Source organism: Dendronephthya gigantea, unplaced genomic scaffold (assembly GCF_004324835.1).
Source record: "Dendronephthya gigantea isolate DGI-Jeju-01 unplaced genomic scaffold, DenGig_1.0 000218F, whole genome shotgun sequence".
Classification (NCBI taxonomy): Eukaryota; Metazoa; Cnidaria; class Anthozoa; order Malacalcyonacea; family Nephtheidae; genus Dendronephthya; species Dendronephthya gigantea.
Genome location: NW_021163228.1, coordinates 132 through 14,197, shown reverse-complemented (window position 1 = coordinate 14,197; position 14,066 = coordinate 132). Strand labels below are relative to the sequence as shown.

Genomic DNA, 14,066 nt, shown 5'->3' with positions numbered 1-14,066 from the left:
ATGTGTGAAAGTTGTGGCCAGCAGGTCAACGCAAAAGATGAAGACAACCATAAAAAGAGTTTCTGTCAGCTTCTTCGAGCCAATATTCAGGTAATAGAAGGTATCAAAACCCGTCAAGATGAAATGTTCAATGAAATTAAAACCATCTCAGCAAGGCAAAAAGAAATCATGGAAAAACAAAACAAACTGGAGGAAACTCAAGAACGTCATGCAACCTACAACCAAAACATTTTCATAATTGGCGGTGGTTATGGTTGTGAAAGAGAAACCACTGCTGTAAAGACTGTTGAACTGTATAATATTGCTGAGAGAAGCTCTAAAATTGTGAAAGAATTCGAGCAACCTCTAGTATCATCTGCATTGTGTGTTCACGACAATCGCATCCTTGTTTCTGGTGGTGTCGGTGATGAAGATAATAGTGACGAGATCAGGGTTTTGAACATTAACCAACATCTGCAATTCGCAATTCTTGGAAAACTGCCTTTTAAATTATTTGGCCATGACGTCGTTGTACATGAGGGATATTTATATCTAATAGGGGGGTGTATTTGGCATGAAAGAAAAACCTTGAATGAAATCTATCAGATCTCTCTTACCCCACCTTATACTGCCAAGCTGTTGACGAAAATGCCTGAGCCAAGAAGACATCACAAAGCGGCAATTGTTAATGGAAAACTGTTTATCTTGGGCGGAGCACCCACCGGCAAAAGTGAAGATGCCATTGGCAGCGTTTTTGTTTATGATTTGATTAGGAAGGAGTTCAAGGAACGTCCATCGTTACCTCGACCTGTCAGTCGTATGTCCATAGTCACCTGGGGAGATAAGATCGTCGCTTTCGGCGGCATGGATAAGGAAGGTCGAGCAATCAATGACGTCATAATGTATGACACAGAGACGGGACAAAGTGAGACACTGCCGGCCATGATTCACAAGAGGTTCGGCAGCTCTGCTGTAATTACAAATGACATCATTATCGTGCTTGGTGGATGGAATAAAGAGCAGGGATATCTCAACTCAGTGGAATCTTTCAACATTGGTGGAGATCGCTGGAAAGAACTACCAGGAATGATAGAAGGAAGATGCTGGGCAACTGCTGTAGTGAAACCTCACATCAAGTTTCCTAAATGAACCTGATGTTTTATACGGACACGATTAATAATTTCGCATTAATTGCACTCCGATTCGCTCTATTAATCATGCATTTATGGATTCGTACACTGTAATGCCTTGTTTTACATTACTTTTTGTCTAGCTTACTCGCTTGAAAATAGCAATATCCAATAACGTATTTAATTCTTGCATATAATTCATTTTTAATAACACTGTATGTAAGTATGTAGTTCAGTATGAACATAGTTCAGACTCACAATCAAAACTGCCATAACTTCGTCTTTACTTAATAAAATAATATCAATTTCAACTAATAGAAGATGATTATTTATGGAGGGTAAAAAACTGAACCTTTTAAATTACAGTAACACTGCGGCATTTACGTCTAGCCTAAAACATATAAAGTTGCATTCATGTATTGTATAGAGGTGCTGGGGGTTTTGTCACCCCCGTGCAGTGAACTCTAATAAAACTGGAACGATAACTCCAAAATGAAGTCTGGTCATTGGATGAAGCAGATTTGAATATAATTTGCTGATTAAGGCGGGAGCCGCGCGAGCAAAACACGCCTTCAAAAAAACTGGGAAAAGTGTCCTTGAGTGAGAAATTCCGCAAAAAGCGTATTTTGTGGCAAAAATTTGCCATAAGAGTACACTTTTCATTTGACCACTTCAACTCCGAACTACGAATTTACCCTTTCTGGATAGACGTAAGTAATCCGCATCATCTTACTGTAAAAACCGGCGAGGTACCAGCTTTGTACTTGAAAAATTTAAAGAATTTGAACGGGCCGAAAGAAAACTTCGCCTTCAACTAGCAAAAAAATAGGTTTGCACCTTTTCACGTTCATGAAACTTGTTTTATGGTAAAATCTGAGTGTCAATGCTTGCATTAAGCTTATATTCATGCTCAGTTGAGATGGATTTGTGTATAAATTAAAAAGCCGGCGTTGTTTTGGCGGTTTAATTTCAACTCTTGACCTTCATGACGGCCATCAGTGCTGGCTCATTAAGCTGTAAACAAACTGGAGCGATAACTCTGGGAGGGAAATTGAAGCCAGTGCTTTTTACTTTTTCTGAGTTTTGAGCTGAAATACTTGACGCCAAATGTTGAGCCGTATATGAAATTAAAGCTATTAAAAAGTTGTATTTCGTGTAGAAATTTCAAGAGTTTAGCAGGAAATATTTCAAAAATATTTGAAAATTTCCCGGTTTTTTGCCAGTTGGTAATTTTTTTTTATATTTCCTGTGCATGCAGTTTAAGTCTTGAAATTTCCACATTAATATATAATTTTTCAATAGTTTTAATTTGACATATAATTCATCTGATGAAGACCCTTGGCTTAACTTAAAGTCTGTTCATAAGATCCAGTTTACTTCTGATTGATGTTTTATAGTCTCTAGACTTGCAATGTGTATGGGTAGGAAATCGACTAAAACCAATGCAGTACTGCTTTATCAATAACAGATTACATTTCATACGTCAGAAATGAATTGGGTCCGACAAATTGGATCGTGTGAACACACTTTTCTGTCGAAACGTCGAGAAGTTTTCAGTCTATTTTAAACATTTATTATACCACATTTGATGTGGAATTGTTAGAACACGCTGCTTCCAGAATATATTGTAATCTTATGTTAATCATCAAAACATCAAAAAATGCAAATGTCGATGAATGAACATAATTTTCGCAGCATGATGGTGAAGATGTTTTGATATTCATGTTCTTGGCTCCTTTAAGGATTTTAACACAATAAACATTACGACATATCAACTGCTTTTTCAGGCACAAAATCTTATTGACGGCGTTTGTATGGTCCAACTTCACTCTAAAAACAAGTATTAACTCTGGTATGTCGAATTTCATAATTTTTGTTACGCTTAAGTTGCATGGTCAGTGAGTATACGTCTGTAGAACCATTAGCAAAACCTTCAAAACCTCGCTGATAATGACCGCAGACACTCCACGACGCTTTCTAAAATGAAACTGATTATAATAGGTTTGATAGTTCCACTGGTCGCCACGTTTACACTTTGGTTTCGCACACGTCATTTCATGCCAGCCTACACTATCATGGTGTGTGCACGGAACTTTGTACCCCCATCAAAAAGTTCCTGCCAGGATGGCGTGAGCGAGTTACAAACTGAATTACGTATTACGTGATACGCACGTAAAAGTTTCAGTAAAATAATTTAAATGATACTAATGAAATGAAGGATTAAATAGTTGCATAGGGTTGAATTCTGTTGATGATTTGGTGTCTTTTTTCAGGCATAAAATTAATTATCTTTGTAAGTTTTAATTTCTAAATTAAAAACTTTCTAACGCGACAGTGGAAGGCGTTCGTGAAACAGACCATAGTGGACGATATTTAATCAAATTACCTGTATTTCGCTGTATCTATATGCAGGAATGCACGATATTGAGCATGCACTTTCTGTTATGGCAGCGATATTCACATCGCTTTCGCTTTTATTGTGATGATGCATGCAAAAATAATATGTTATCTTTCTTTAACTTTCAATAAAATATATCAAATATGTTTCAGATATATCAAACATTTATATTACCAATGGCTGGATCCAACGAAGGTTACCATCTAGACCGCTTCGTTGATAGAGTTACATCAGATTTCAAATGTTGTATTTGCTTCTGTTTCGTAAAGGACGCACGATCATGCGAGCGAGAAGAGCATTTGTTCTGTTATGATTGCATATTGCGATGGCTCGCTGATAATCAAAAGTGCCCAAAATGTCGGCAGCCCCTTACACTGGACACTTTAGAACGTCCTGGAAGGATTCTAAGAAACCTTCTGTCAGAACAGATAATTAGGTGTGATTACAAGGATCGAGGGTGTCCAGAGGAACTTAAGCTTGAAAATATTGAAAGCCACGAAGGTGATTGTGGATACCGCCCAGAGACGTGCGACAACTGTAAGCGTAAAATCAATCACAGGGACATTGACAGGCACCGGTTTTCATGTGAAAATTCTGATATTCTCAATATTCTTGACAACAAATATGAAAAAATTATTACGTTGACAAGTTCCCTTGACGATAAGGTGAATACAATTGACGAGAAGGTGAATACAATTGACGAGAAGGTGAATACAATTGACGAGAAGGTGAATACAATTGAAGGAAGACAAAATTGCATAGAAGAGAAAACAAAGAAAACTCGAGACGAAATGAAGGTAAAAATTTTTATTCAGATTTTTAGATTTTTATCAAGATTTTTATTGCCCTCTGTGTAATTTGTTAATTACCAGATGTTGCTGTCAAAATGCTCCTCGTGTTTTAAATACTACTTCAGAGTAAACTATAGCGCCACGTAGGTAGTAACCATCAAAATAACTATTAATTGATTTTAAGGTGCTTATTTCTCGCTCAAAACATACCTTACGTCGATGAACTACAATTGTTATATAAATGCCAATGTTTAAATATTTTTATGTATCATTTAGGAACAATTTGATGCTATGAAACAAACCCAATCTGAGATGAAAGTCAAAATAAATGAAATGGACGAAAAAATAAATTAAATGGACGACAATTAATATAATATGGAGGTAATAAAATATCATGATAATTCTGCATAATTGCTGGGTCATCATCTTTAATAGCTGTTGTAAGTCTAAGACTACGTTTACACTACTCCGGATCGGTCTGAAAACGGTGCAAAAAAGTATCAAAACGGGGTTGCGTTTACACTGCACCGGATTTTCAATTTCACAATTCTCTAACAAGTACGATCGTACTATAAGGACCAGGAACTGCGTAACCGAGTTTAATTTCTGAACTGCATTGTATTTATAACAATGGAGAGGACAATGTATTTCTAATCGTTTGCGTTTACTTATATATAGGCTGAATATTAATGATATATAGGCTGAATATTAATGATATGTATATATTACTTGCTGCAAATATATCTAGAATTGCTTGAAAGCTTCAAAGGTCAAAAGTAAAAATTCGAACTCCGTCAATCGATGCGGAATATTGCTTAGAATAATTGTGCCAAGTTTCATTCCGATCAAACAAGTAATGCTAGAGCCTTAGGGTTTTTTTAAAGGGCGTCGCCCCCTAACAACAACAACAATAACAACAACAACAACAAGATTAGCAGCGGTTAGGGACCAGTTCCTGGTCCAACAATTTATCAACAAGCACCTTTCTCGCTATCGGCGGTATTATTTTCATTGTTTTTGCGACCCACGACTACAGATATAAACGTCAAGCAATGTTTCAAAAAGAAATGGCGCAATTTCCCGCGAACAACTTACGAATGTTGACAGCGAAGAACGCTTGTTTGTAAACGCTAACGAGACAGTATCGGAATTCAAACGGAGCAGTGCATGTAAACGCAGTCAAATTCTGCCGTCACTTTCTCGCTCTGGAGCTGTGTCAACGTAGTCTAAGAAGTAGAAAACACCCTGAAAACACAAAACATTTGACATCGTGGTATAAAAATGACCCCGTTTACACTACACTCGATTTATTGGCACAGCTAAAAGAGGGTCTGAATGGGGGGGGTCTGAATGTCAGTTATCAGCTAAAAATTTCGTCTTCTGTCAGTTGTCAGCTAAGAATTCAATATGTCAGTTAAACTTAATTCGATATGTTAAACAACCCTACTATTTGATTTTTTGATGCAATACCTGCCTGTAATGTCCAACAACCACGCAAATCCCACACATAAATAAAATATCATGAGATTTTCATGACATACATTTGGTTTGGCAGGTCCATTATATTAGTTTGTCAGTTAACAGTAATATTTCGTTTGTCAGTAAACAGTAAAAATATGACCCGCTTGTCAGTTGTCAGTCGTTTTAAAGTACGTTTGTCAGTAGTCAGTTAACCCCATTCAGACCCTCCTAAAACTGATACCAGTATTATTTTCATTTCCTTTGTATTCATATTATTAGTGCTTACTGTGTAGACTGTGTAGGTAGTCTTACAGTCTTACTAGTCTAGATAGATTCAATTTGATATTTTAATCTAAACCAATGCACATTATTAGCAATAAGCAGGACATTATATTCATTACATAGCTAATTTTAAGAATTTTTTATCACTGCACATATGATTACAACAGTATCGGGTAATAGTACTGGGTAGAGTAGATTATACAATTGGTACTAATTTGGAAATTCGTAATTTAAAGATGGATGAGATGTAGGGGGTCTGCAGTACATGCCACAGAAAATTTTCTGTATTTTCAAGTCCCTTTAACAAGTAATTTTTAAAACACACTGTAATTCATATTTTACGCAATGTTAAATCTCATCTTAATAGTTTTGAACCTAATTAAAGGAACAACTGTTAGTATATATTATGCACATCATAGTCGAGTATGAAGTATTATCACTTTCTGCATCTAGGATCCTAATTACAAATATATTTGTTGTTATTATTTTGTGTAATGCCAACCTGGCAAGTGTTATTGTGAAACTTTAGATTTACCCTAGTGAAAAATCATAATATACATCCCTTTCAGTAAAAATTAAAACTACAGATAGCATAATGGTATTGTTGTGTGGCTTTTAAAATCATGCAGAAACTATAAGCTAGTGTGTTCATTTAGTTGGCATGCAAATTTTCAATTGAATAGTGATATCTATTCAAAATATTATGAAAAATGCAACAGAACATATCTTATATGGGAATAGCATTGCTCGAAAAACTGTTCTGTGTATATAATTTTCATTTTGCTTTCTAATATGTTTTATATAATACATTATACACATGTATAATTGTGATCAGATCCATATGAATAATAGAAATTGTAGTATTTACAGTTTTGTTACTTCTGTACGTAACTTTGTAGGGACTGGGGAGTAGGAGAACTGGGGAACAGAGCCACAGAGGAATTCTCCTTTCCCCCGCCTCCCCATCACTTGTTCCTCCACTCACCTGTTTCTATGTTCCACCAGTTTCCTGGTGCCTTTGCTCTCCTGCCCCCCAGTTCCTCCATGCCCCCCAGTTCCTCCATGCCCCTGCTCCCCATCCCCCTGTGACCCAGTTCTCCCACTTTGCAGTTCCTCCATGCCCCTGCTCCCCATCCCCCTGTGACCCAGTTCTCCCACTCTGCAGTTCCTCCATGCCCCTGCTCCCCATCCCCCTGTGACCCAGTTCTCCCACTCTGCAGTTCCTCCATGCCCCTGCTCCCCATCCCCCTGTGACCCAGTTCTCCCACTCTGCAGTTCCTCTATGCCCCTGCTCCCCATTCCCCTGTGACCCAGTCCTTAGTTTAGTCCTCCCACTTTGCAGTTCCTCCATTCCATTCCCCTGTTCCCCATTCCTTCCACTCCTCAGTTCCTCCATTCCCCTGCTCCTCAGTTCTCCCTCTCTCGAGTTCCGCCATTACCTGATTCCCCCATGCCCCGATTCCCTTTTTAAAGATTGCCAAGTTTAAAAATAGGCACTCAAAGAGTGCATAAGGATTTGGAAAACGCATACCATTGTTTTGTTTATTGCGAATGGCGATTGCATGAACATAGCAGACCAATTCCCGAACATTCAAAGCCATTTCCTCAACGTTTAACCTGCTTGTATTCTTCAGTCATATTAAAATTGTTGAAGATATTTTAGCGTTTTTAAAGAAAAAAGCAGTATGTATTGATAAATGCACGACGAAATTGTTCCAATGCTTCCGCTACAAGCAATTATATTTTCTAAAGTTCCATGAGTGAAAAATGGAACTACTAGGTGGAGACACCTCCTTCAATCTTGTATAAAATCCCGCTCCTTTAGTTTAGCGAATATGGCTTTTAGGACCTTTCCCGCTTGTATTCCCAGCACAAAATAGCCATTTATCCCTTCGCTTAGCTCTAAAAAATTGGCTAAATCTTTAGTTGTTCGTGAATTTCGAAAATAAGCGGTATTTTTTTGCCCAAAAGATCGCAAATATTCACAAACTGATTCAACGGTAATGGCCACTGAGCTATATAAGGAATTATTCAGTGGAATTATTATATAGCTCAGTGGTAATGGCGGATAATAGTTTCCGACGGTTCGCGAATTTTTGAGTCCTCGGAGTCCTTTTTGAGTCCTTGAGTCGTCACATTCTTAGTTCTTACTATCATACACGTTGTGAACAGTGGTTGTGAATGACTGAAACTACGTTCTTCCATTGAAAATTAAGCTATTTACATCGAAATATTTCAGCTCAGTTGTTCAATAAATCACCTTTCGAACAATCGGCCCCTGCAGCCTGCTACGCAGATACAATAACCTCGACAAATTTTAATATTGGTGCCAATTCATCGAGGATACTGTGCTCTTTCGGTATGTAAACTATTGCTATTGTTGTGGAAGAGTATTGTCAGTTAATAAGTTAACAAAACTATCTGTCAGTGTCTCTTGTTAACCCATTAGCTTGCAATGCACCTAGATGTGACCTACTTTAGTATTTTACTCTGTCTAATGTCAAATGATTTTACTCATCAGTGGAAGAGTACTGTCAGTTAATAAGTTAACAAAACTATCTTTCAGTGTCTCTTGTTAAACCATTAGCTTGCAATGCACCCAGATGTGACCTATTTTAGTATTTACTCTGTCTAATGTCAAATGATTTTACTCATCAGTGGAAGAATACTGTCAGTTAATAAGTTAACAAAACTATCTGTCAGTGTCTCTTGTTAAGCCATTAGCTTGCAATGCACCTAGATGTGACCTACTTTAGTATTTTGCTGTGTCTAATGCCAAATTATCTTACTCATCAGTGGAAGAGAACTGTCAGTTAATAAGTTAACAAAACTATTTATCAGTGTGTCTTGTTAACCCATTAGCTTGCAATGCACCCAGATGTGACCTATTTTAGTATTTACTCTGTCTAATGCCAGATGATTTTACTCATCAGTGGAAGACTGCTGTCAGTTAATAAATTAACAAAACTATCTGTCAGTGTCTCTTGTTAAGCCATTAGCTCGCAATGCACCCAGATGTGGCCTACGTCAATATTTTACTCTGTCTAATGTCAGGTGATTTTACTCAGTGGAATAGTACTGTCAGTTAATAAGTTAATAACAACTATCTGTCAGTGTCTCTTGTTAACCCATTAGCTTGCAATGCAGCTAGATGTGACCTACTTTAGTATTTTACTCTGTCTAATCCAGATGATTTTACTCATCAGTGGAAGAGTACTGTCAGTTAATAAGTTAATAACAACTATCTGTCAGTGTCTCTTGTTAAGCCATTAGCTTGCAATGCACCTAGATGTGACCCACTTTAGTATTTTGCTATGTCTAATGCCAAATTATCTTACTCATCAGTGGAAGAGTATTGTCAGTTAATAAGTTAACAAAACTATCTGTGAGTGTCTCTTGTTGACCCATTAGCTTGCAGTATACCCAGCTAGCTTATTATTTTACTTTGTCTAATGCCAGATATTTTTACACATCAGTTGACAAATACTGACAGTTAGTGGGTTAGCAAAACTATTTGTTTGATTGGAGGCAAACTGTTTTGAGGTTTTATATACTATTTACTGTATCATTTCTATTATGTTTGTGATATTGTTTTTAATGTTTAATTCTTGGCGGGTATCTTGCATGGTTCTTGCACTAGTTCCGTTTATACTTTGCCATTTAGGATCATTATCTGTTTAGTATTAATTTTGTATTCTACCGTACATGTATTAATGAGTGATCCTAATAAAGTCGACAATAATAATAATAATAATATAAAAAAATATAATACGGTCCTCATTGTAAAGTAGGAATCATGCTATAAAATAATATCCGTTTACAGAGCAACTTTAAATGGTCAAATTCAGTCAATAATTACTATTCAGTTGAGTACTTTCCTACTAAATGAATTAACCCATGGTTTTACAAGGCACACTGCAATGTCCAGTATGCTATGAATGGTTTCTACCGCTAAACGAAAGGTAGGCATAATATTTAGTAGAGATTTCTGTTGAGAATACTACCCACATTGATTTGGTTGTCTGCGTGATCCCATGACACAGATTTGCAGTCAGTAAATAGCTACCATTTACACAATTCATATGTAGATTAAATATTTGTAATCCTTACTATTACTATATGTTATATTATTAATTTATTACTTACTACAACATACTATTACTATATGTTATTATGCATATTACTAGATCAGATTTATTGAACAAAGTTAATGTTATTTCATAGCAGATGCATGTTTAATAACTTCAAGTGGTTAAAATGCAATTTTTGTACAGTTGTACAACTTTAAGACAAACGAGTTATACTGAGAATCAAACAGTGGCTTTAGTGGCTTTCAATTATGATTTTTGGCACTTCAGTCGATTCAGGAATATTCTAGAGGTTTAAAGGGTCTTAATTTCGAGTGGAATTATACACACTTCAAATTCAAGCCAGGAACAGTTGATGCAAAATGAGTTAAATATCGGTTCTCCGACAGGAATCGAACCTTCGCTTTTGCGATGCCGGTGCAATGCTCTTGCCACTGAGTGGTATGATAAACAATAATCTCGGCCATTTGTCTCGGCTGACGAAATCGAGTATTGAACACTTCCGGTCATGCAAATTTTCGAACTTTTTCCTTAAACATGTGAAACCATTACAGTATTTCTTGAAATTTTAAGCAAGCTTAGCAGCGCCTTATGAACATGGGCTTTATCAAGTTCCTAGTTTGAATTCTTCACGTCGTCGTAGATTTTAATCGTTTTGGACTTTAATCCAGAGGATTTTTAAAATAATAAAAATGAGAATTCGTGTGAAATTTTAAGGAATTGTGATCTTTTCACTAAGGAAAAATAACATTTGGAAGAATTGAACGATTGTCGATTCACAAACGACAAACGTAGAACGTCTCACTGAGCAATGTGAGTTGAATTTTCAAGCGAGATTTTTTCTGTCATTTCGACGAAGTACGAGCGTTTTGGCACAATAAAACGGTCTGGTAAGTGTGTTGTGTTAGCATATTTGCTTTAGTTTGTACGCATTGACGACGCGGAATACTATTTTAGAAGAACACACCGTCACACGATATTCCGACGTTTGAACACAAATTTTTGGTGTTTCAATAAACAACTTACACTATACTGGATTCATAAGGTCACAATCAACATGTTAGGCCTCGTTTACGATATTCAAGTATAGAATATCGGATTACCTCAGCGAATTCAATAAATTTGACAGTTTCACTTTATTTGGCGGTGTCAAGAGTCACGAATTTCGCGGCTTGAGCGAAAAACATGACGATTGCGAAATCTATGATTTCGGCGGCCGAGAGCGACTCAGTTGGTTTTGGCTAATTTTGATCAAAATTTTAGTAAGTTTCGGTATGTTAATCGAGAATAAGTGTAAAGCAAAGATTTACTAGGACAGATAAAACATCATTGAAGGCTATTTAAATCGCTAAAATACTATAGATTATCGAATTTGAAAAAGTATAAACTGCATGTTTTATACGATATTAACCCAGTCCAAGGTTCACAATTTTGTCAAGAACTTGACTTTGACTTGTCAATTTCTAGCAAGACCTTACACAAGATCCTGCCAAGATCTTTCTAAGACCTTATTAAATCATGCAAGATTTGTCAAGATTTTACCATGATCATGCAGAATACTGGAAGATTTTGCCATGATCTTGCAGGATCGTGCAAGGCTTATCTAACCACTTCTTTACCAAATTGACTCTAGTACCCCACCCCTCTGGTACTCATCTACTTGTATATAATTACCCAATGATTACCAGAATGGCATTTATTTCATGATATGGGTACTACAGTTGGGTACTAATGTCAGTTGGGAAATTAAGTGGTTGAGTAATAGAGTGGTTAGATTATTTGTTTGGTTAGGATATCACAATAATGAATGTAAGGATTGAGATAGCAATATAGTTGGTATCATACTACCACAAAAATTCAAGTATGTAATTTATGCACGCATTTGCGCATGCCCAGAACTGCGACACTCATATATATTTCGCAAGTCATAAATTTCGCGTGACAGCTGTCGGAAGGCACTAGATAGGATCGACTGAAACCACAAAGAGCCTGCAATAAGTTAATATTTCATGTATGCATTCAGCGGTAATTTTCACACAATCTCATTTCCGAATTTGATTTCCGTAATCTGATTGCGTTTTGGTCAGTTTTGGCATTTTGCTCATCTCGCCATAAGCAGCCCAATGGCGAATGATTTTATTTTTTATTTGAAATAAAAATGCACACTTTAATGAAATAGACACGTTATGTCACTTATTTACATGCTTATGTGCTTGTCTATAATTTACATGCTAATATGCGTGTCTGACAATGTTCAGGCAATGTAGGTTACATAGTATAATATATCCTATATAATATTTGCAAGATATATCCTACATCCTATTAAAGAACTATCATAAATTATTAATTAGGTAAGTTTTGTGAACTTTCCTACCTTTTACATAAATACTCATATTAAAAAGTATAAATACACGCAAATAATTATTAGGCTATTCAATTTACTTCAATATTAAAAGTGAAAGTGCACAATTCTCTCCATAGCAATAAATTTACAAAGTCATAGCATGGTTTTGCTGTCATTTACTGTCCTTTGGGGATTCCACATGCATGCATGGAAACATGCATATGAATATTATTTGAATATTACACCTCCTAATTATCAAGTTGGCAATGCCACTGACATACGTATTTTAAATATTTCTAGGCATGCATGGTTTAATAACACATACATTATATTTTATACTTGTTGAACATGCAACATGCTGCGCAAGGTTAGGTCATTGTATCAGTGAGCTACACTATGCCTATGTCACAGAGTAGATGATAGATACAGAGCTGGACCTAGATTGCATTTTATTTATTTATTTATTTATTTAGCTTCGCCTGTAATTACACAATCAACAACACATACACGCAACCATTTCTGTCCTGCCCCAAAAACGTGTAAACATTATACATTCGTCGATGTCTCAGTAAAAAACCAAAAAATATGCACTCTTGACCGCTTTCCTCGGACGGTTTAATTGCAAATGATATTAATAAAACGTGAATTTTGTGAGTAGAGAAATACGAAAAATTGCTCAGAACTTGGCGTAAACCTTGTCAAACTTGTCGAATGCAGCATTTTGTCATTAAATATAGCATTTTTGTGTACCCTCTTTTGTCATGCCCTAGGCAAAAAAAATTATCAACTGCACATGCCTGGCAAGTGTCCTGGCCAAAGGATATGATCAAATAATATTCATATGCAATGTTTCCATCACATGCATGTGGAATCCCCAATGGATGAAAGGACAGTAAATCTGTAAATGACAGTAAAACCATGTTATGACTTTGTAAATTTATTGCTATGGAGAGAATTGTGCACTTTCACTTTTAATATTGAAGTAAATTGAATAGCCTAATGATTATTTGTGTGTATTTATACTTTTTAATATGTATATTTATATAAAAGGTAGGAAAGTTTACAAAACTTACCTAATCAACAATTTATGATAGTTCTTTAAGACTATTTGTTTTCCTCATTTGGTCCTTGTTGCCTTGTTGGGTCTTTTATAATACTCTTTTTAATTAATTTGGCGACACGAGCAAAATGCGGGTAGTTACTTTATGTGACCCCTATTATAATGTATCACATATTATAGTGTATCACATACCTTAGTCCTCCTCAGTCTCCCCCAGCCACCCTTAGCCCTCCTTTGCCCTCCTTAGACATCCTTAGCCCTCCTTAGCCCTCCTTAGGCCTCCTTAGCCCACCTTAGCCCACCTTAGCCCTCCTTAGCCCTCCTTAGACATCCTTAGCCCTCCTTAGCCCTCCTTAGGCCTCCTTAGCCCTCCTTAGCCAACCTTAGCCCTCCTTAGGCCTCCTTAGCCCACCTTAGCCCACCTTAGCCCTCCTTAGCCCTCCTTAGCCCTCCTTAGCCCTCCTTAGGCCTTCTTAGCCCTCCTTAGACCACCTTAGCCCTCCTTAGCCCTCCTTAGCCCACCTTAGCCCACC

General features: G+C 36.6%; 1 protein-coding gene across 1 annotated transcript; it reads left to right on the top strand.

The window, feature by feature from the left end:
• LOC114539790 (kelch-like protein 14) lies at positions 1 to 1,128 on the top strand. The gene has a single exon (XM_028560365.1). The coding sequence runs from the start codon at positions 1 to 3 to the stop codon at positions 1,126 to 1,128; it is 1,128 nt and encodes a 375-aa protein (XP_028416166.1).
• Positions 1,129 to 14,066: the final 12,938 nt, after the last annotated feature.